The sequence below is a fragment of the Larus michahellis genome, chromosome 7 (genome assembly GCF_964199755.1).
Source record: "Larus michahellis chromosome 7, bLarMic1.1, whole genome shotgun sequence".
In the NCBI taxonomy this organism is placed as follows: Eukaryota; Metazoa; Chordata; class Aves; order Charadriiformes; family Laridae; genus Larus; species Larus michahellis.
In genome coordinates, this window is record NC_133902.1 from 32,992,995 (window position 1) to 33,015,189 (window position 22,195).

General features: G+C 37.3%; 1 protein-coding gene across 18 annotated transcripts in view; it reads right to left on the bottom strand.

The window, feature by feature from the left end:
* Window positions 1-3,503: 3,503 nt before the first annotated feature.
* Window positions 3,504-22,195, bottom strand: part of OSBPL6 (oxysterol binding protein like 6) — a 111,137-nt gene continuing 92,445 nt past the window's right edge. For all 18 annotated transcript variants that reach the window (XM_074595207.1, XM_074595197.1, XM_074595201.1 and 15 more), the window contains 8 exons: window positions 20,625-20,762; window positions 20,205-20,268; window positions 19,515-19,593; window positions 18,086-18,230; window positions 16,861-17,005; window positions 15,978-16,104; window positions 15,277-15,399; window positions 3,504-14,346 (listed from right to left, as the gene is read on the bottom strand). In XM_074595207.1, coding sequence (XP_074451308.1) covers window positions 14,238-14,346; window positions 15,277-15,399; window positions 15,978-16,104; window positions 16,861-17,005; window positions 18,086-18,230; window positions 19,515-19,593; window positions 20,205-20,268; window positions 20,625-20,762 — 930 coding nt within the window. In that variant the 3' untranslated portion in view covers window positions 3,504-14,237. The remainder of the gene's footprint in view (window positions 14,347-15,276; window positions 15,400-15,977; window positions 16,105-16,860; window positions 17,006-18,085; window positions 18,231-19,514; window positions 19,594-20,204; window positions 20,269-20,624; window positions 20,763-22,195) is intronic.

A 22,195-nucleotide genomic window follows, 5' to 3' on the forward strand; every position in this document is an offset into this window, starting at 1 on the left:
ACCTATGAGAAGTGGGCACATCTTTCATCCAAAAGAAGTGGTCATTTGTTACATAAACATTACTGTATACAATTAAGCTACTTCCATCATCTAGCACTATTAGCTTGTGAAGACAAATCTGGAAATAATCGAGCCAGTGTGATCTAAAGCAGGTCTAACACCGCCTTTCCTTTGGAGGATGCTGCCCGAATGGCTAAATCCCTTTTTCCAGTATCTGTGCGGGCTGTGTCTGTGTTAGAGGACAACTCTGTGGGCTTGCGCACCCACCTGTATGAGCATGCAGAACTGGAGCTGCTGCTGCGCCACCATGTCTGAAGAAAGATTACAAAACTAAGGATTTGTCTACTGTGATATAATTCATGTTGTCCATGCTAATCTGTCTGATGGGCACTGGCACAGTTATCTCTATGCGACACTTCCTTTGGTAGCAGACATATCTTGTTCCTTGCTTCTTTTCCTTACGCGTTTATCTGAGCAGCAGGCTTGAACTGGATTTATTCTTGGCATTGCCACTAGCTCTCCTGTGATACTGGGCAATTAACCTCGGTCTGTGAAACTACTGTGTGTGGCTGGGGTAACAGATCACCTCCCCGCGCAGGATACTGCAAGAACTGACTAGTATTATAAAATACCCTCAGACCTTTGGCTACAGAGTATTTATAAGCAGACAAAATGAACTGGGTGTTTGTAGGGCACGCAAGAATTCAGTATCCTCTTTCATAATCACCTCTATGCTTATTCAGGCTGTTCCTTTTCATGCTCAGAGAATACTTCCTCATCTAGTTTCCTAATTTATCTTTTTTTTCACACGTGTAGGCATAAAATAAGAAGACGCTTGAGCGGCTTCCAGATACTAAACGTTTTAACAGACAGGTGACATAAAAAAATTCTTACCACCAAACACAAAAAGCAGCCTGACTAACACTGTTGTGCTAGGTTGGCTGATGAGCATTTCAGTGAAATCAACTCTTGAACCAGAACTGAAGAATGGATGTGCCCTTGTGCTGTATCACCTCAATTTTTTTTGACTGCTAAATGTAATACCAGGCCCTCAAAAACAGCCTACTTAAAGAGGAACTTAAAAGATAATCTACACCTCAAATTTTATCAGTTAAAAAAAATAACACGATGTCCGTATCAGAACTTGTAGTCCACTTGCAGTCCGACAAGTGTAACCTTTCGGAAATGCTTAATTATACTTTTTTCCTCCACTGACTTGTCAAAAAACCTGCTCAAGAAACCAGTAGTCATGAAATTTGACCCCATAATAAGTTCTGTTTCTTTGCTGAAGGAAACAGAGCCAGACTGTCATCAGTGAGAAAAACAACTACATATTTGATTTTGTTTTGCAACTTTTTTATGTGATTACAAATGTAATCTTTGGACAAGAGGAAACGGCCTCAAGTTGCACCAGAGAGGTTTAGACTGAATATTAGAAAAACTTTTTACACTGGAATAGGCTGCGCAGGGAAGTGGTTGAGGCACCATCCCTGGAGGTATTTAAAAGCCAGGTAGACACAGTGCTTAGAGATAGGGTTTAGTGATGGTTTTTGTCAGAGTTAGGTTGATGGTTGGACTGAATGATCTGAAAGGTCCCTTCCAACCGAGGCAATTCTATGATTCTAATCACAGGTTAAAAAGTCTTCACACCAGATTCATGTCTGTAACATGCGTTTATGCATACTTTGTTAAGTTGTTCGGAGTTCTTTTTTTTTTCTTTTTTTAATAGGCACTTGGGATACAGATATGGGATATACAACCTAGCCTGTCTCTTAGCTGCTCTGCCTAATAGTTACATCTTAGACACAGCTTTCAGAAACAAAAAACACAGTCTAAATATAAGACATGGTATTTACTGACCTTGAGTAAAATTAGACTCACCACTTGGTCAAAATAAGCTATAGAGCACCTCCTCAGCTCAGCACAGTACCTCATTCGTTTTGAATGGTGTTTCAGCTTAGTTTCTTTTAATCTGATTTCATAACGATTACTTACCCGAAAAATAATTTTGCATATTCAGGTGCAGGAACAGTCAATATTGCATACTTGTGGTTTTTAACATTTAGACCAACTTAAATATTTAATAGGCTCATAAGGACTTGTGTGGCTTGATACATTGGCTGGGCAAAAATGCTGTGTATCATCACATCAGAACAGATTTTTGTACCGGCAGTGAAACTTGGAACAGCTTTCTGTGGGCAACTCCTTTCGCTGAGTCAGGATGAAATCTTGTCAATAGCTTCCCACTCTGCCTCCCTTCACCACACCGCAGTGCCTACATGTTTGTGGTTAAGAAGAAATATCATCTGTCTCTTGGTTAGATTAAATTTAAATATAAAATTTACTTCCACACTTAAGTAATGGTCTTTATGCTAAATTAGATGTCAGATTGGCAGTGCTGCCTCAGAGGCCTCTTGCACTCTAATCTATTCCCAAAGGTTTGTTGTGTTGGTTTTTTTTTAAATCAGCTAAGTAATGACGTGTAGCTTTTTGCACTTCACTTATGCACAGTAATTTTGCTGAGCCACAGTCACCAAAAAGCGTTAGATGTGTATTGCAAAGCATTCAGAGGCAACTACACAGACGTGAAACCAGAGCTGAATTTCACCTGTAGAATCGTTTAACGGGGAATAAGCTCCCAGTGTACAACCTGGCTCAGAGCATCGGTTTGGACGAGATCAGATGTGTATTCTGACAGAAGAAAACACATTGCCATTCATGAAAAAAGTGTTCTCCCTTCCTTTGCTGTTGCTTCCACTCAGGCAGCGTTCCAGACTGTTTGAACGCTTGTTCTTTCTACGATGCCAAGAAACAACACAAACCAAATTCTTGTTTTCTATTATGTTTTCATTTTAAACAGCATGTAATTGATTTAAGGGCTGAACAACTGACAAGAACACATAATGGAAAAATCCCACATACTGTTATTTTTCCAAGATGCCAGAAGCGGTAGGTGTCAAGTAATTTTTTTTTCATTTTTTTCCCCTCTCCACACCTCTTTTTTCAATTCTATTAGAGAACATCAGGAACCATTTTCCCTACACCCTCTCACAAAACTTGAGAAACATACTGCAAGCTCCCTTTAATCACAAAGCGCAAGCTGAACTGAAAAAAAAAAAAAAAAAAGCAGAAGGCGCTTACCAGCTGTAGCATGAAGAAGATAAAACCAGGAACTGCCAAAAAGAAAATTATCTTCTTTGAGACTGCAGTTGGTAGCTCCTGACAGACTTAAAGGAACTGCACAGAGAATCACATGGGAAAAGTTTTACAAAAATAATCCTGCAGTGGAAAAAGGTTAGAAAGGAACAGGATGATGCTAGTGAGAAGCCGCTGGTTCAGTGCTATAGCTGCCACTATCACCCACCTCTCCAAAATCAATCTGTACATTATATATTAAGAATTTTACAATTAACAGTCAATTCACTTAACTAGATACAAACAGCTCCTACAAGGACCATATTCTAAAGTGCTTCTTATGTTAATAAATCAGAACACAGATGACAGCAGTTTAAACAGTGTACATTGAGATTTATTAGAACAAGCACTAATAGCAGCAGTGTACAGAGTGATGGAGACAATGTACTGTATGCACTGAACAATAATAATTATACAATTGCACTTCTTCAGAGATCTATTAGAAAATGCTTTTCAGTAAACAGTTTCCCAAATCTAGCATTGTTTGGATTTGCCTCTGAGGAAAAAAATACAAAAAATATGCTTTTTTTTTTTTTTTGGTAAGGCATTAGCAACATTCATTGGCAGGCTAAACAAGTCATTTGTACATGCATTATCCAATTACATTGCAACAGGTAAAAGAGCATCATGTTTCCTCAAAAAAATACAATTGTGTGTGTGTTTTTTGGACACAATATCCTGGTAAATCCGGCTCAGCCTGAAGGAAACAGATGACATCTTTTGTTACATTGTAGAGCACAACATAAACTATAGCATAGCCAAGTTCACCTTTATTTCCTACAAGAAGCTGTAGGACCTCCCTCAGTTGGAGTCCGTATTATGGGTATTGTGTATACCGCATACATCACTGGAATAACGTCTTAATTAAATTAATTTCTTTTGTTTACTAGTCCCCCCGCTACCACCTCCCTGAATCGTGTGGCCAAAAGACACTCGACTGTAATCAACATGAACAACTGTATGAGCTTGGTTTTTATTGCATGAGAGGTAGTCAGCATGAGGCCTCGTCTGCGCTCTGGATTACTACGACATTATGTTCGAAACCAACTCATGAGTGCAAAGACACGGAGTAAGTGTTCCAGCTGCCCTACGTGGGAACTTAAAACTGTTTTTTTACTGCTCCTTCCTGGCCAGGTTCAGTCTCTGAAGTAGCCAGAGAATTTGATATGCCAAAAAAAGCAATTCTATTTATGTGCTAAGGCCTAGAAGGAGAGCGGGGAGGCACTTTCTCACATTCGTGCTTTTCTAGGCTGAGATTAGGAGCATGCTCTTAGTTAGCCACCCCCTTCTTTGCAAATCGGAAAGATCGGTCTCCTTTTTTGATTGGCATACAGTACTAGCAACCCTCACTCTGGGCTGGCACCGTCCTGGGGAAAGTACAGGGAAACGGGTAGGAATTGCAAATATTCTTACAATTAAGCTTGCCAGAGTGAGACGTTAATCTGATGAATTGTCATTGATTTAATCTCCTGTTCTTTCTTCCAAATGTCATACATAATTGAGCTCTGCAGAGACATGAAGTTAACTGGTTTTTAAATACGACAAGCCCCAGAATAAGGTCCCAAAATGCAAGAGAGTCAAAGGAAAGTCAGATGTATTGCTCTGACTGGCAAGCAGTCAAACCGGCTGCGTTTCACACATTTATCTTCCACAAGACAGTGCACATGTTCAAAATTAAGCTTAAGTGTAACTAGTTGAATACCTAGCCTTGACTGTAGGTTAGGCCTACAGCTGCAGTAGATTTGGGCAGCTAGATCACCCACTCACCTGGAAGCTCACCGAGTTCCATGGAGGACCAACAGCACCTCAGCCTCATCTGTGCAGGTGCGCATTTGTTTAAGCATCTAGGAATCAAGTACTGTAACGCCTGGTTATAGTAACCAAGGAAATTGTTTTGATTTCTCAGGAATGCCAGTGTTGAGCCTTTTCATTTGGACCTTAGTATCTACAACTCCTAAACTGAATTCAATGAGGCTGTTTGCAATGTTTATGCTAAGGACGTATTGATGCCTGTGCAAGATCGGAGTCCAAGCAGATGAAGCAGAAAAAAAATCTGAGATGTGCATTGACAATTAACTCTTGCACGTGCAACAGAAGTCTATAGATTTGGAATATACAAATAATATCCTACCGATGTTATTCCTCGGCTGTTGATGCTTAGCAACTGTAAGCAATAGAACTGTTTTTACAGGCATGGTTACAGCCAGTATTTGGAGTGAGAATTAATAATATGTAAAGAATAATAATTCTGAAAGATATCCCAAACTTGCGAATAGTCAAGCACAAATGAATGCATTTGTAGGAAAGTAATCAAGATCAATCAAGATTTTTTTTTAAATGTTAAATTACTCAATGTGCTATGAAGGACCAAACTTGTGATTTTAAATATCACAATACTTTAAGTATCTTATACAATTTTCGAAACAAATATTTGCAAAATCAATATTCTATTGAGTTATTTAGAAATTATGGTACTGACTGTTTTTTTCCAGTATCCTTTTCTTCATCATCTCATTATGGAAGTCCACAGTGAACTTCTGTGCATAAAATTAAGGGTGCTGCCGGTGATGTTTAACATTACAGTGCTCAAAAATAATGCCTTCTGCAACATTTGGGTAGCTGGATATATAAATGCTTCGTATTTTCTTTCTTTCCCTTAAGTAACACTTTTCTATTGCTTTCAAAGCAAAACAAAAAATTCGTCTGGTGCACCTAGGAACACATACCCTTTCTAGTTACAGTCAGTAATTATTTCCCTCTAAAAGAGACACTGTCTACCCAGTACTCAAAAGTAGCACTGGCTTTATATGTTAGGCTTCTAGATAGCAACTATTTGCCTTTAAAATTCATCTTAAAAACAGCAAAGTGAGTTTCTGTATACCTTTCTAGCTGACATAATAGCATAATCACAGTGGAAAGACTCTGAGGACCTCCTTTTACAAGTATACTACACAAGAGGCGTACAAGAAATCAACATATTCGGGGGTTTTATTTTTTGTAGAATGAGCACAGGGATACGGGCAATCAGCAAAGAATGCTCTTTTAGCTATTTAGGTTTTGACATTTTGGCCTGCTAAAGAATTGGTGCAGGGCTGTTTCCCTATCCGAAATTAAAGGCAGTTAAAAGCAAAGAAGCTCGGTAAGGCAATGTAAAATTGACAACTAATCTAAATATTACTCTTCTCAGAGTCTGAGCAAGGTATAAATACTAAAATTTACTACTTTTCATACATGTGCGTATGGGATCTAATCTCACCCAAAACGTGTGACATTATTCCCAATTCCCAATATTAACTTTGTGCAACAATGAGAGAAAATACAGAATTCTTTGCTGTTGAAATACGGAGAAATCATAATTCATGAAACAGTTAATTACACAAAGGAAAGTAGATAAAGAACCAAAGAAGAGTCTTGGTACTGGTTACAACAAAGACAATATACCTAATATCCTAATACAGAACCATCATAATGATCTCTCTGGATACCACAGTAGTTTAATTTTATGATGGCTTTTTACGTGCTAAATAAAGTATCCGCTTCAGACAATCTAGCAGTAACAGATAAAGAACAAGAACTTTGCTATGCATTTTGGTGGAGGAAAAGATTTCAGACATCAGATGCCAGCAGCTTGATTTCTTACATGTTTTATAGTAAATAACATAGACACAAATCAATATACAAAGAAGAATCCCACCCGGAAGAGCCCACTGAAATTTCTTTTTGGTCCAGCGATGACATTTTAGTGAGTAAGCACTATAGGTCCACCCCACATTGAGAGGTGGAGATTTAGGGAGATCTGAGCATTAGGTGCAAGACAAAAAGCATGCTCTTCATGTCTGTCGAGTTCCAAACATTGCTTAATTTTTAAAACTTAAACTTCACATGTAATTAATTCTTAGTGAGGAATGAATGTTTGAAAATAATTAGTTTAGAAAAAAATTATAAAGGAATAAGAACAGTGCCTTTGCTAATTAGAGAGAAAGCTTAACTAAGGTAAAAGTTGCGATCTTTGCATTTATGCCTGCATAGCAAAATACACTCATCAGCATTTATTTCTCAGCTAGTAGTCAGGTCTTGTTTGAGACTCAGCTGAAAAAAAATTTATTGTGATCTGAATTTGTTATACTACATTTCAACCACTAAAGAATATCAGTAACACTTATTTCAAGAACTAAAAAGAACTAATTTCTAACCTCAAATTGGAACAATTTTCAAATGTTGACTTCAAAATAGGTGACAAAGCATGTTTAATATATTTATGTATAATGTTATTATTGGTGATCCAATCTCAAATTTTTTTGTAAAATGTTAAGCAAATGCAAAGATAATTGAAGAGCTTGTCTGTATTTCTTCAACACAGTTGAAGAAGCTATTCTCAATTTTCCTTTGCCTGGAAAATACTGAGGATTAAACTTATTAATTAAACTTAATTTTGTTAATGTTACTGTAATATTCCTTGTTCAGGTGAATGTAACAAAGGAAGGGAGGGAGCATTCAGCACAGGACTACAAGAAAAGAAATGTGAGTTTGCAATCCTGACTCTAACGCTGATTGTCCTCGGTGGACCTGACAAATCAACCCCCACGCCATTAAATAGTAATGCAACTTCAGAAAAAGGTGTTGCAAGTGTGGCTACACTGACTGGCACAAGGACATCAATGAAGAATAGTTCTGTTTGAATATTTATCCCTGTGTGCTGCTCTTGTATAGCACTTACATCATTTTGATGCTCAGGCGTAAAAGATAAGTTACCTACTTCTGACTTTTTGAAGGAATCTCCTTACTCCTTCCCTTTTTGCATCCCTAATGTTCTGGGCCAGCAACATTATACATTAGCATAAGATACCTCTCTTTTATTAATGTAGACCATTAAAAGTAGCAGTCGATATGCAAATACATTTTAGTTTCATAGGAGACAACATCTGGATCATTGCTCCAGGAGTACGTGTAAGTAGCTTTACCATACTTCAATTAATTATTCATACGTCAAGACAGAATATATTACACACTGCTGATTATATATTACAACTTCATGGTTTTCTTATTTATAAAAGATGTAAGTCTCTTTGTCCACATTACCAATACACCTTCAGCCAAATGCTGGCTACAGTCATTTTTATTTATAAAAGGAATAAAAACTTCCCTTCACCTTCAGAATTAATTCTGAGCAAATGCCACCAATCTTCCCCTTTTTCATGCTGTCATGGATCAGTGGAAAGAAAAATGCTATTAAGATAACCTGCCTGAAACGGATTCAGCAGCTCTGATGACATTTTAATTCATAAAAGTTAGAAAACTTTCTATTTTGTTACAGCTGTGCCACTGACAGAGCTGCTGTGACTAGTTTCACTGTTCTCCATTGCAGTCTCTCTCTCCCTTTTCTGAGGTTTTTCAAAGATCGCAAGGAAGGAAAAAAACAATTAAAAAAGAAATGATGGGTTTATAATGCCACAGAACTTGACAAAGGAGATGGGTATATAAAACACCTACAAGTACATTGCTATCGCTTTTTAAACCTGTGAAATACCATACAAAAATCCTGTTTTATGAACAGGATTTTCAGTGTAGCAGAAGAAAGACACAGCTTACAGTGAAGCTAATGAATGATGGTGGTTTACATTCTCTAGTTTAAAGAGCAAATAATGTATTTGCTTTTGTAAGCAGACTCCTTACAATATGTAATACAAAAGTAAAATGAATTGCTGTAAATAAGCCATTTCTTTGAGCTTACTGCGATTTGCAGCATTCTTGTGGGTGCCATTCACTGTTCTAACGGAGCACAGGGAGATATCCTCCTCAGGAATAATTAAACCTTTATTTACACACTTAGTCTAGATCCTTCTGTTAAAAACAAACAAACAAAAAAAAAATCAAAACCAACCCCCCAAAAAAAGGACCTTTCTCCATGAAACTGCTTCTGAATTATGCCAGAATTATAATAAACGTAACCACAGATGGTAAAGTAGAAAATTATACTACTTTTTATATTAAATATACCTTTTCAATTTTGAGCACATTAATAAAAAACCCTTAGTTGGCACTGTATCCCTGCCTACCTCAATTTCTATCAATATATGCTCTAATGAACAAATTCAAGTTTTATACTATTTTGACGACTGTTATTTAATGACAGACAGGAAGAAAACCCAAGACAGTATTTTCAGCCCCAGCAGCTGCCCAGGTAAGTGGTTATGACACAGTAAACTTTGTTAGCTTTCTCCCAGGTCTGTCTATAACCCAGGGTGACCCATGATGCCATTCTCATGTTTCTTACACACTTCTATCAACTTTACTCTTTTCCCCCCAGCTGGGCCTAATTCTCTAACTTAACCTCTCCTGTCATTTTAGCACATGTATACAAATACCCTTTCCTTTCATGTGGATTTAATCTGAAAACTCTCCCTTACTTTCATTATGCAGCTCCAGCACCAGTAATGACATCTATAAAATAGAGTTAATTCCTCAGATTACAGCTGCAGCTAACGGCATGTTAAACAGCGAGTGTTATCTCTGCACCAGACAACATTCAAAATCCTATAAAACAAGGAGACCACACAAACCTTCCCTATACTAACAGAGCTTTGCTAGTGAAAGCAAGTTTTGCAAAACTCACGGAGAATTGGCATATTCAGCCCTCTTGGGTATTGCGCAAGTGCAAATGAACCTCCCCTCCCTTCCAGGGTATTTCTAAAAACACAGATTTTTGGAGAGAAACTCTATGAGCAAGACTGCGTTGCGCTGGCCTCCCCTCTGCCTGGTTCGAGGGTGAGAAAATCCCTTGTTACCTCCATGGGAAACAGAGGGCATGGCCCAGATGCAAGCTCCTCAAGAGGTGCCCGTGAGGGCAGGACCAGCGCTGGCTCCTAGTGTGCCTTCACGTTTGTGTAATTCACTTCCATAAAGCTCCGACAGTGTTCAGTAGGGAATTAAAGGCAATATCTTTCAAAAATGTGTCATGTATACATACTGCAATACTTGACATATGCCTAGCGTATGCTATTCAAATAAAACCCATAAATGCCGTACAAGCTCATTTAGAGTCAGAAGTTCAAAAGGAGGGTAAAAAAAAAAGTAACACTGTTTGTAAGATGAACAAAAGTATTATAGTGGGAGTTCACTTTTAAAGCCAAATACAGAAAAGTTTATTTCATGCAACTTACATCTGTCTAAAATTAGAACGGGTGCCTACATGACTTTTTAAACACAGTGATACTGTACGAAAATCAACTCATATTCAAATTGAATCTCCCAGCGAGATAACAATTTCTAATATGCCGAAAAATCTACCATTTTGTTAATACAGATCTAAAATAGGAATGAAGCTATTTAAATCTTTATAAGGTATTACATTTGATGACAATAACTATTTTTACCCTATCATATCTGCAGTACCAGAACAGGGAATGAATTAAGGTACACTTTTAAAATACTAATTGAAAGTACAGTTCACTATTGTGAAACTAAAGCATAAGGGTTGTGTATTTTATACAGAAATCAGTGTTTTGAGAAAGCACAGGAAAAGCAAAGGATATGTCTTTGTAGTGAAAGTTAGAACTTCTTAAATTGTTTAAAAGTTTTTAAATGTCAAATGATTTGCACTAATTTTCATCACATACCAAACCTATAGCAATTAAATCTACTGAGTTGGTAAGTATTATTTTCATGCCTTCCAGAAGGAAATACTGCCTGGATGGAGTGAGGTGGGCTGAAAACCGCCCGAATCCCCAGACCAGCCGGCAACAAGGACAGCCCTGGAGGGGTTAATTTTGTGGCCCATGTCAATCGACATCTCACCAGAGACCTGGGCAAGGACATAGAGACTACATGCTAACAAGTTTGCGTATGACATTAAATTAGGAGGGTGAGACAGCGTGCCAGATGGCAGAGCTTCAATCAGAAGGATGCTGCTCGGCTTGAGGACTGGGCCAGAAGACACTCCATGAGGTTCAACAGAAGTTCAGAGGTCTACACCTGGGGTGGAAAAATCCCATGCTGGGAAGGGGCAGCCAAGCCGCAGCCCTGCCGAAAAGCAGCAGGCACTTACAGTGGGTGGGGGGCTGCAAAGGGACCAACAACGCGTTCCCATTGCAGCATGGGAAACCCCATTCTGCGCTGCGCTGGCAGGGGATGTGGAAAGCCCACTATCGCCCACGACTTACTGCTGGTGAAATTTCACAGCAATTTACAATTGTCTAAAAATTGTAATTTGGACAGAAGCCCCCAGACCTATCTTCTGTTAACACATTCTCTTTAGAAATAGAACAAAATATGTCATGATGTCGCCCAAGGTTACAGGAAAAATTGAATAAAAGATATTGCACAGAATCCAGAGAATTCTGCACTATAAGAAATTGCTTTACAGTATATCTGCTAGCACTTTTCAATTTCAGCTAAAGACTGCAAATATTTTGTAATGCATGGTTTTGTGTTTCCTCTACTTAGTAGTTAACAAATTTAACATTGAGTAGGCTTAAAAAGTACCTTCAAGAAAAAGATTTAGCATATTACCAATTTTTTTTAATTCTAAAAGTTAATGATATTTTTCTTTCAATGAGTGTCAAACAAACAATTGTAAAAATTAATTAAACCAGTGATAGCATCTTTAGTGTTCACCAAGTTTCAATTTGCATTGCAAATAATGCCATTCACAAAACACTAGCAGAACACTGTAAAACTGAAGACCTTATTTCTGCGTTTAAATTAAAAACCAACTTTCAACAAAATTTGAGGACATGCACTTTCTGTCTCTCAAATGTACTTGCAGTCCTACACACATAATATTTTCTAATATCACAGTGAACTGCACACAAAGACTGGAGCTTGAAGTGAGCAGTAATGTTTAAAAATCTTGTTTTTAAGGAAAGTGACACAGGATAATTAATTGCTATTTTGCCCACAATGTGCCAATTTGTTTCATGGTGTAATGTCATTAAAGCAAGTAGGATGAAGTTAACCAAACATGATTAAAAAACCCCAAACTTTGATATATTTTCATTTTCTTATAGTAAAAATTGGAAAACTAAAAAAATAAAATAAAAAAGACAGACTAGGTTCAACTAGTAAAGAAAAATATATCATTCTTTGAAAAAATCAAAATTTTCTTTGGAAGAAATCCTGTTAATCTGCACGTATTTTTTTAATATCAAATATTCATAAGCAATTCATGAGCATTCACAATTCTTAAAAAGTCTACTTAATATTTTCTTCAGGTTTTCATAGTTCTTCCTGATACCAGAACTACGTGAAGAAATTGGAATTCATTAGTAGCCAGTCGCTTTGCCATACAAACAAGGGGGAGAAGTAAATGCATATTAAATAATCAAAGTGATCTCAGTTCTCTAGGGACCTGACTCTGCAAAAGGAAGAAGCAGGCGTAGAGCTGGGTATGCGTCGTAGTCTACTGGGAACAGTTCAAGTTGCTCTGCTGGCAGGATCACATACCTATTTAATAACTTTTTTTAGGTCTCAGTACTGAAATCGATCTCAAATAGAAAAATTCAAGGGCACTACGTACGCCATATATGTGCAGAAATAAATACAGTGTATATGCATGAAATCTAACCTATCATCAGTGCCTGGATGTATAATACATGCATAAATGGAAGACTAGATCACACCATATGGAATGCAGTTTTTAACCTAATAAAATTACGTTTTTTCCTTTTATTAAAATCTGCCTTCCTGCTTTTAATGTTCCAGAGATTTTCAAATAGAAAGTGCCAAGCCTTCTCCCACATACTTTAACTGAGGCTTAGCAACACGTAAGAGATTTGGTTCTTAATCAAAAAATATAGAATCACTTTATGAAAAACCGTAAAATATAATTTTGCACAAAAGCTATTCTGGCAACACAAGTAGTAGTTGTGAGCTACAACGCATAGGAGCCTCTGCCAAACTCTCAAATATAAATTTAGATAAGAAAAGTGTATGGGGAAAAAACAGAGCCAGTAAACAGTGCGTGTGGCAGAAAATAGTTGCATTTACAGTACTATCCAGCTTCTGGAGAGAAGCCAGAGGCCTTCCGATTAAATCTTTCTGTGCTTTTAACGCTGTTGCAAAGCTTGAGGGAATTCTAATTGTATAAACAGTTAACGGGTAAATGAGATTCACTGTGAGACTATGTCCAGCCAGCGGTAAAAATGACGACTGCATCTCAGCATCAGTCTTTCAGAATATGAACTTTCTGACTAGCAATTCATATGCATTTAACAAAATTGCCTCAAATTCAACCAGTTAGCAGTTTCTGTTCAGTCTGATTATACAGTCAGCTTCCCAAAGCTAAAGCACGTACAGTAGATCTCATTCCTCCGAAATAGTTAGATGTTTGGTTGTCTTTTGATTTTAAATAATGCAGCTTCTCCAATATTTATATCATGATAAAATTCTAGTGCTTTAAAAATCTGCCCTTCACACAAGCCTAAGCATACATATTTTAAAATTACTTACTGTACATCTTCACGTTTTAAGGCATGAACAATGGCATATGAATGGGAACAGCTTCCAGAACAACGTATCTTTTTGACAAAGGTCAGTCCAACCACATCACACAAAAGGACTAACCTGAAGCCAGAAATGACAGTGTTGTGACCCAAGAGTTTTTAACAAAAATAGTTGAAACAAAATGGAATTTTTTCCTCTTTTTCTTCCTTTTTTTTTTTTTTAATTTAACTTACATTACTCTTAATGTCTGTTTAAAGCACCGGTTGCAGTTTTGCGTTTACCACCTCTTCCGAGTGACTTTGGATAACTCATCTGCTTCTTTAGTTCTGAATTTTCAGGTATGAAACTTTAAAAGGTTTCTATTTCTTTTTTTTTTTATTATTTTTTTTTTTTTTTTAATGGCTGCTGCAAAATTAAAAAGATCCAGAAGTGGTCAGGGGCCTGGTCTAATGCACTTCCAAAAGTCCGTTATAAAGATGAATATAAATGCAAATGATAGGTTTTTCCGTAGACCCACAAACCACGCTTAGCTATAAGAAACATATTGTGCATAGTTATTTTTTTCTTCAGAGTGATATGTTTACTAGATCTACATTCTCAGTTTACCAGAGTACAGGAATTTCTACTTTACTAAAGCCAGGATCCTTCCGCAGTTCCCAGTAGGTGTCATTGGTAACCCAGGCTTCTCTTTGATTAGCGTCGATAACTTTTCTGTAGAAAGGAAAAAAAAAAACCAAAGAAAAATCAAACAAAAGAAAAAAAGTTCTGACCATAGATCTCTACTCTTACGCAATATGAAATAAAATTCCATACCTCTCTGATCTAATCCAATACTAAATCTGATTTCATATTTCTAAAGGACACAAGAACAGTCAGGGATTTAATAATAAAAATCAACCTCTACCTGTGTCAAAAGCGGAAGGTTTAGAAAACAGCCAAGATACAAATCTGTTGTCTGACCTGTGTGGGCAGGTCTTAGAGCCACATAAAGCCTCTTTGGCCATTACAGATTGTGATTATGTGCAGGGGATCAACCAAGAGATCTAGTTTGCAGAATGCAAGCCTTTTACCATTTATATTGTTTGTCTCCTCTGTATTTGGCTCATCTTCCACTACAAAACTGCACCAAGCACATTCGACCTTCTCACTTTTGATTCCCCATCCTAAACATCTGGCTATTTGGTATGACTATCCCTTGTTTCAGAGGAATTTAAATGTATGTATATATATATATAAACACATTTATATGTACATTTTATAGACATATATATGGATGATATTGTTGTTCAGGTCACTATTTATTACTTTGCTGATGCAATGACTTAAAACAATAACATAGTTAAATCTTAGATCCTAATATTATACTTCTATTCCACTTAAAAGTTCAAAAAACATTGGCCAAGGGGAGCAGCAGGCTTTTATAGCTGTTGCCCATTGTGAGAAAATGATCTTTCAAATTATGAAGCTTTAAACTATATAAAAAATTGCTTCAGGCAGAGATCAAGTATCTGATTATTTTTCTTAAAATTGCCATTTTCCAGGCTTTCATGATTAACAGACTACACTGGTGGTAATCCGTGTAGTACTTTGTCTAGTCACACTATAGAAAACTGAGACTTAGACTGAAATGAATAGACTCACTTAAAAAATTTGGGTACATATTCAATGCTGTTTTCTTCCATGTACCGCCTCCGAGCTCTCTGGAGTTCCTCTATTCTTTGTTTCTCAGATGCTGCCGCTTCTACATTTCCTTCCTCCAGAAGCCTGTATGAATAACAGCAGGTACTATAGCAATCATACAGTGTCTAGAACAAGGGATTTTCTAGCACCAGTCATCACAAAAGACACGCAGACGCCAAGCCTGTTGTCTGTGTTGTACCCACTTTCAGATCTAGTCATAACCTCATAAAATAAGAACAACTGAGATGCAACTCCCCAGTTACATGTACCTGACCTATAACCTACGGTATATACTTTCTTCAGTAACTTCAGCATAATGCAAAAATTGAAGTACTATGAACTGAGAATTAGGAGGGAATTAACATTGCTTCCATTCATAGCAGGAGCTATGACATTTCAGAGCCTGTCCTTCCAGTTTGTTATGAGGAATCTTACCTCTGCCCCAAGACTGCACTATAGCTTTACTATACCAACAAGATGCTTTCTACTTTCCCTCAACTGGGTGAAACGGAACTTTGATTGCAATACTGAATACCTTCTCTGCTACCAGAATCCTCCAAAGCTTAGCTCAAACTGTAGCGAAGATACAGATAAAATTCAATACTCAGCCAAACCCAACCCTAAAGCCACCAAATATTAAGTGTATAAATAAGCATTCTTGCCTTTGATCCGGCCTGAATCGTGCATCTGTTGAAGGAAGAAGATCTTTCAGTAAAGGATCTAATTCATTGAGCTCAATAGCAAACCTCGTGAAGCCATAATAACGTTCATAATTGGTTGGCATGGAGCCTGTATGAATATGTATGAGAAGGAAAAAAAAGCTTTTTAAACTATTACTCTAAATATGCAAGACATTCATTTATTTATTAAATTATAACAGCAAAAATGTTAATGTTTTATTCTTACATACAATTAGAAAAGCTTCAAAAGCTATTGTCTAAGTGGAACAACATTCACTAAATATTAATTTCAACTGCTTACCCTGCAGAGTTTGTAATTACATGCTAATAGATTCAAAATTTTTATGATCTTCCTTCCTTTTTAAATAAAAATTACTGTTTTCAAGATCTTCAAGTTAAACATAGTTTCCTGTTCCCAGAAAGTGGGCTTATCAAATGTCTGTATAAAAGCTAACCTTGCCACCTCTGAAGACCAATCCTTTAGGCTACTAAATCATTAAGACAACAAACTCAATAAACTGGCACCTCCTTTTTGTCGATTCCAAATAAGCTACCCTGCTCTCTGTGAGAAGGCAGGCAGACGGGCCCAGACATCCAATTTTTTTTCTTAATGTTATTCTTATGTTGACCCCAAGACCCCAGAATATTTGACCAGGAGTCAGACTGAGATGTAGAAGACTATGCCCTGTAAGAACATTTCCATTTACCATTATTATAAACTCATGCAAATTCTTGTTCATTTGTCTAGCCACAAATTGAATTTTCTCCAGTAGTATTTTGTGTATTTAAAATTATGGCTTAAAAAGCTTTACATAGTTTAGGATCACACTACAGTGCCTGCCAGAGTTTCTAACAAGCTTCTTACCTGGCCTCCATATGCATTTGGCTGAAGGTGCAACCCCACAATAAAGGCCTTCATGCCACTTTCCAAAAAGGCGATGAACCACCTTCCCTTCTTGATCTATCACAACACCCTGGACCTCATTTACATTTGAATTCCAGTAGTTCACCTGCAAGTTTAAAAAAGAATTACTAGTTCACACTGGTTTTCGTATTACCCATTGTACCAAGACACATACTGCATGAATCTTAATATGTGTCACCAACTCTCCAAACTTTCTATCAGAACAGCTCACCTGGAACCAAGAATATCAGAATTTGAAATTCAGATGATCTGAATATTAATTGATTTAGCATACGAGAAACCCTGAATAATTTGGTATGTAGTTTTGGTATAAAGGTATTTAAATTATTGTTGTTCATTAACCCAAATCCCACACAATCCAACAAAAATGACACTTTGAAAGCTGCAAGATCAGAGGTAGCTAACTGAATATACCTGTACGTGTAAGAGAATCCTTTGACAGGTGATGCACACTACTGTTTGCAGCAGGGAAGGTGGTCAGCCACTATTACTTCTTATTTGTTGCTTTCCATTTCTCTTCTCTGTTTTGCTTTTCTTAGACACATTTCTCTCTTACACCTTCACCCACTGAGGCAGTTGCCCATTCTCAGAACATCCGTCAAAAGATGAATTTCAGATTTACAGTAATGCACCATTGCTAACACTGCAATGCTACTGATGTATTTTGTTGCAATATGAAGACAAACTTATTTTTATAGAAATAATTGATAGTAACATAGCTATACAGTGATCTGGTTTTATATATGGTTCTCGCCTGGATACTAAAATACTATGAACCAAAGCAGCTTTTTTTAATCTAAAGAGACAAAATATTGACTGCCAAGTTCTAGTAAAGGCAGAATTAAAATGGCACAGACGTCCACAGTGACTTTGCATTTTCATTGTGGTAATAGAAAAGAAATTCTGACATTTCATATTTAACCTAAACCCAACAACAGTATAGCACACAGCTCTACAGCAATGCAACACGACGATATCAAATGTTCAATGGAATACAGCCATACTACTTGACATAGCCCTCTCATTTGACAAGTTACATATTTACAAATGTTTATAAGACAAAACGTGGAATGTAGATTTCAGGAACACCGAAGAAACAGCTTGATGTATGCTTAAACTATGCAGTTTTATGAATATAAGGTATGTATTAGAATACATAGATTACCTTGACAAATGTGAGTTTACAGATACAAACACTGCTTTTTGTGTTTCTGATAGTTATCTCTCCATAGTGTTCTATCCACCTCCTTCCACTAAGAATATTATGTATGCAAGTAGTGACTTTGTTCCAGACATAGTAGTCTCCATACCTAAGAAGAGATTAACAAGTAGTTGGTAACATGTATTAATCATGATCATTACGGACGAAAAAGTAAAACATAGCTCCATTATCATAAATACAAGACCATATTCCTCAAAAATGTTTGAAACAATAGCTAACTTTATTAAAGCACTGATTCTGGGTACATCACTAACCCTCCATAGAGGCGTTCATCTAAGCTCTAGCGCAGAGATCTAAAGAATGGTGCTATGAACCACGAATCAAGACACTATGAACCACTGAAGCCCTGCACGAAATATTCACTGTCCTCAAAGCATTAAGTGCTTTGGCCGCAAATCCTTTAGGGGCAGGACAGTGAACAAAGATCAACATAACGCTGAACTGAGGCTATAAGAAGACAATGTAATTAAATTACAAATAGAATAAAATAAATATGGAAAGGAGATAACAGAAAGGAAGTAGGAAGCAGGAGCTCACTGGCACATTATCCCTTTCCCTCTGTAACAACTACTCAGAGTCAGAGCATCTCCATTGGCAAATAAGGGAATAAAATGAGGGAATTATACTGCGCAAAGCACATTCTCCTTCAGAGCTGAGGGGCAAGCATGAAGACAGAAGACAAAGATGCTCCTGAGTCCACTTACTTCAATTTCATGAGATGGATAAAGAGGTGGAGTGATGCCATACTGTTAGAGGCAGAAGGAAAGGCTGGCTGCAATGTACAGGAGCGGGAATAGCACTGCAAAACCAGCAGACATTTAAAGTATCCTCTCCTTGCATATTCTCAGGATTTACAACTTGCAACTAGTCTTATCTGTGGTGAAGCTTCTTCTCACTACTCTGTCAACATCTGAAGAACTTGTTTTAGCCTATCTAAATTTTGAGAAATGACCTTACATTATTACCAGTGGTTGTTCTGAGGGAACACTTAGCAGTATTGAGACCCTTAGTAAGGACAGTGAAGCTCCTAACAGTCCTATATTGCAGCCTTGTTCTGAACAGTTGATCACTACTGGACATATAGAACTTGGGTTCTCTCTCCTAAAAAATTTCTATCCCCCTCTGTGTATCACTTTCTAGACAGCTTGTATATTTTTCCTCCAAGAACCCAACTGGATATTCAGGCTCAAAAATGCTTCATTATTCCCACCTGTACACTAAGGAGAGATTTGAGCTAGGCGCTAACTCTCAGCAGCACAATTCATGGGATACTGCATACGTCTGCATACACTTCCCCCAATCCATTCACAAGGCAGCACAGATTAGATTGCAGCAAAGACTGAAAGCAAAAGGAAATAGGACACTAGCTTACTTTGGAAGAGTCACATTCAAGGTTCCAACTGGCAGAATTTCCATTGATTTCCCCCAGAATTTGTTTTTCCACCTGATATCTGAATGTAATAGTGAAAGATTTACAAAACTGAAAAGACCGCTCTTACAGTGATCTGCGTAGCGCACGAAGATGATCTATGCTAGACCATCCAGTTTAAAACAGGACAGTATGAGGTTGCCATGAAATTACAAAAGAAAAAAAAAACACAAAACCAGAAAAATTACATTAGGTCAGAAAACCCAAAAATAAGTTTGATTTTCTTCTAGGAGTCTTGCCTGTGCTACACTACTGTCAAATCTCATGAAAACATTCAATACAAATTAAATGCATATGCCAGTAGATACACAAGGAAAGAAAGGGCTGCTTGTTCAACTGTGTAAAAAGAACTGCTTGTGTTTCTAAGAAATAATAATTTTCTTGGTAAAAAGCTTTTAAGCAGAAAAATATAAACAGACTGCAAGCAACAAGGGAAGGTGTAACACATCCGCTCACTCTTAAGAATTAGAATTTAGAGTGAAATAATTCAGAGCATCAGTTTGTAAGAAGTTACTACAAAAATAATAAGTATATAAATTTTGAGTAAGTTCCAAATGCAAAGCTCAGCTTGTACAGACAAAGTTTTTACTTGCTAATGAAAAAAGTTTATGCTTTTAAATTAAAAAAGTATACCTTGCCAAAACACAAAGTTCTTCGATTCACAGTGACAGGCCGAAATGGGAGGATGGTGGCTAACCTGGAAAACAGTTTGGCTGAGTTAAAAACAACTCATTTTCATTTCTAAGATAATACAATTGTTACTGCAGTATGAAAATACTAAATAGCACACACCATTTATTAGCCTATGTTGCTATGAAAACAGATTCAACTTAAGTTTGTACTTAAAACACTACGTTCTTAAAACACTTACTTGTGATTACTATAAAAATATATACCTTCTAGTATTTAATGAAGTTCACTCATACTAACAACCTTTCCTTACTACTAAGAAAGTGAACCGTTCTAACTAGAAAGAAAAAAAAAAAAAGATTACTCAATAAATTAAAGAAACCAAAATCTAAACAGGAGGATCTATCTAGAAACAAGCTTTACCTGCTCTGAGAAAAATCGAAACCCTTTGTCTTCTCTAATACATTCATAAGTTTCACCAAGCACTGGGTTGAATGGCTTGCTTCCTGCTCTGAAGTAGGTAGAGGCATAGCCTGACGCTGCAAAAGCAGCTATGAGAACCTGTGAAAATACAGACAAGAACGGAACTGAGAACAGGCAGAGATTCTTGTGTATATGCCATCACTATGTGGTATCGCCCAACTCACTCCACTCCAGAGTGAAATCTGGACGGAGGAAGCATGGCTGAGAGTGAAGCCATACATTCCAGCCAGAACCAGTATAAACCGTGTTTCTTTTGTTCATATAATTTGTTTATCTTCATGGCCTCAGTCAGTCTCTTTCAACAGTCCCCTAAAATAATAATCTGCACAAGATACTGTTTTTCTACCTTTAAACAGGCTTATCACTAATGATCTAAAACACACACCCAGCTCTAGTTTATGCTCCCTGTGAATAAGTATTATATGACAACTTCTAATGACAAGATCACATGCCATTTTCCTATGGGAACTATTTTATTTAGTGTCAAACATAAACAGTTCTCAGTTAGGATGTCCTTAATGCAGAGTTAAGGTTCTGCTAACAGTGGCGTGAACCTTAACCAGGTCCCCCCCTCCTCATGGTAGCAAGGTTCTAACACCCGTGTGAGTTTTTACATGCTTTGTTTTCTTCCCACTATGAAATGGGTGCTCCATTCTTTCTTTATTTCATATTATTCATAAATGCAGCATCAGTAGAATTCACGCTCTTTTCACAGGCTTTTCTTCAACAGTAAAAACCTTCATTCTTCCAAAACCTTTTTCATTAATTTAACTATAAGACAATACAGAGAAACGAGGGGGTTTACTATCCTTATAATACATAGACCAATGACAAGAAAAAAGTTTCCACTACTTTTGGATGCTTATTTAAGATAGCAAAGTCCCAATTTTTCAAAGAGTGGTGAAGAAACAGGTAACTTATTCACAGCAGTGCTACCACTGATGCTTCAGGTACTCAGCACTTCTGCTAAGTAGTCCCACATGCTCCAGACTGGGTGTGCAATTTGCATTTTTTAAGTGCTTGTTAAAAGTTTGGGTTGTATCCCCCAGTATTGCAGAGATACCTGCAGTAGAGAAGGGAATTGAATCCAGTTTTGCAAGGAAGCTTTTGGTTGCACCATGGCTTTTCCTTCCTGAACTCTCCTGATTCCTTCAATACTCACCTTCCGAGCTTCTCAGCAAAGGAGGCAGAGTCCTACAGGCAACCAACCTGCTTTACTCAGTACAACCCTGCCCAGTCACTACAGGATCTCCCTTTTCTGAGGGATATAAGGAGCCTTGTAGGCAAACAGCATGTGATGATAAATAATTCAGCCCCCTGTCATAAGACAGGTCCAACTTCTTCAGTGGCAAGGAAAAAATACCAGTGTTCAGGACCTCTCGTTCTGCTGCAGGCTACGTGAACATGGCAGTTCATGGACCCGAGCATTGTGGCTATATGAGAGCCACGGGCAACCTCTCTTTTTCCAATTATCCACAGTACTGCCAACCCGTACCAGGAAACAGTAGATA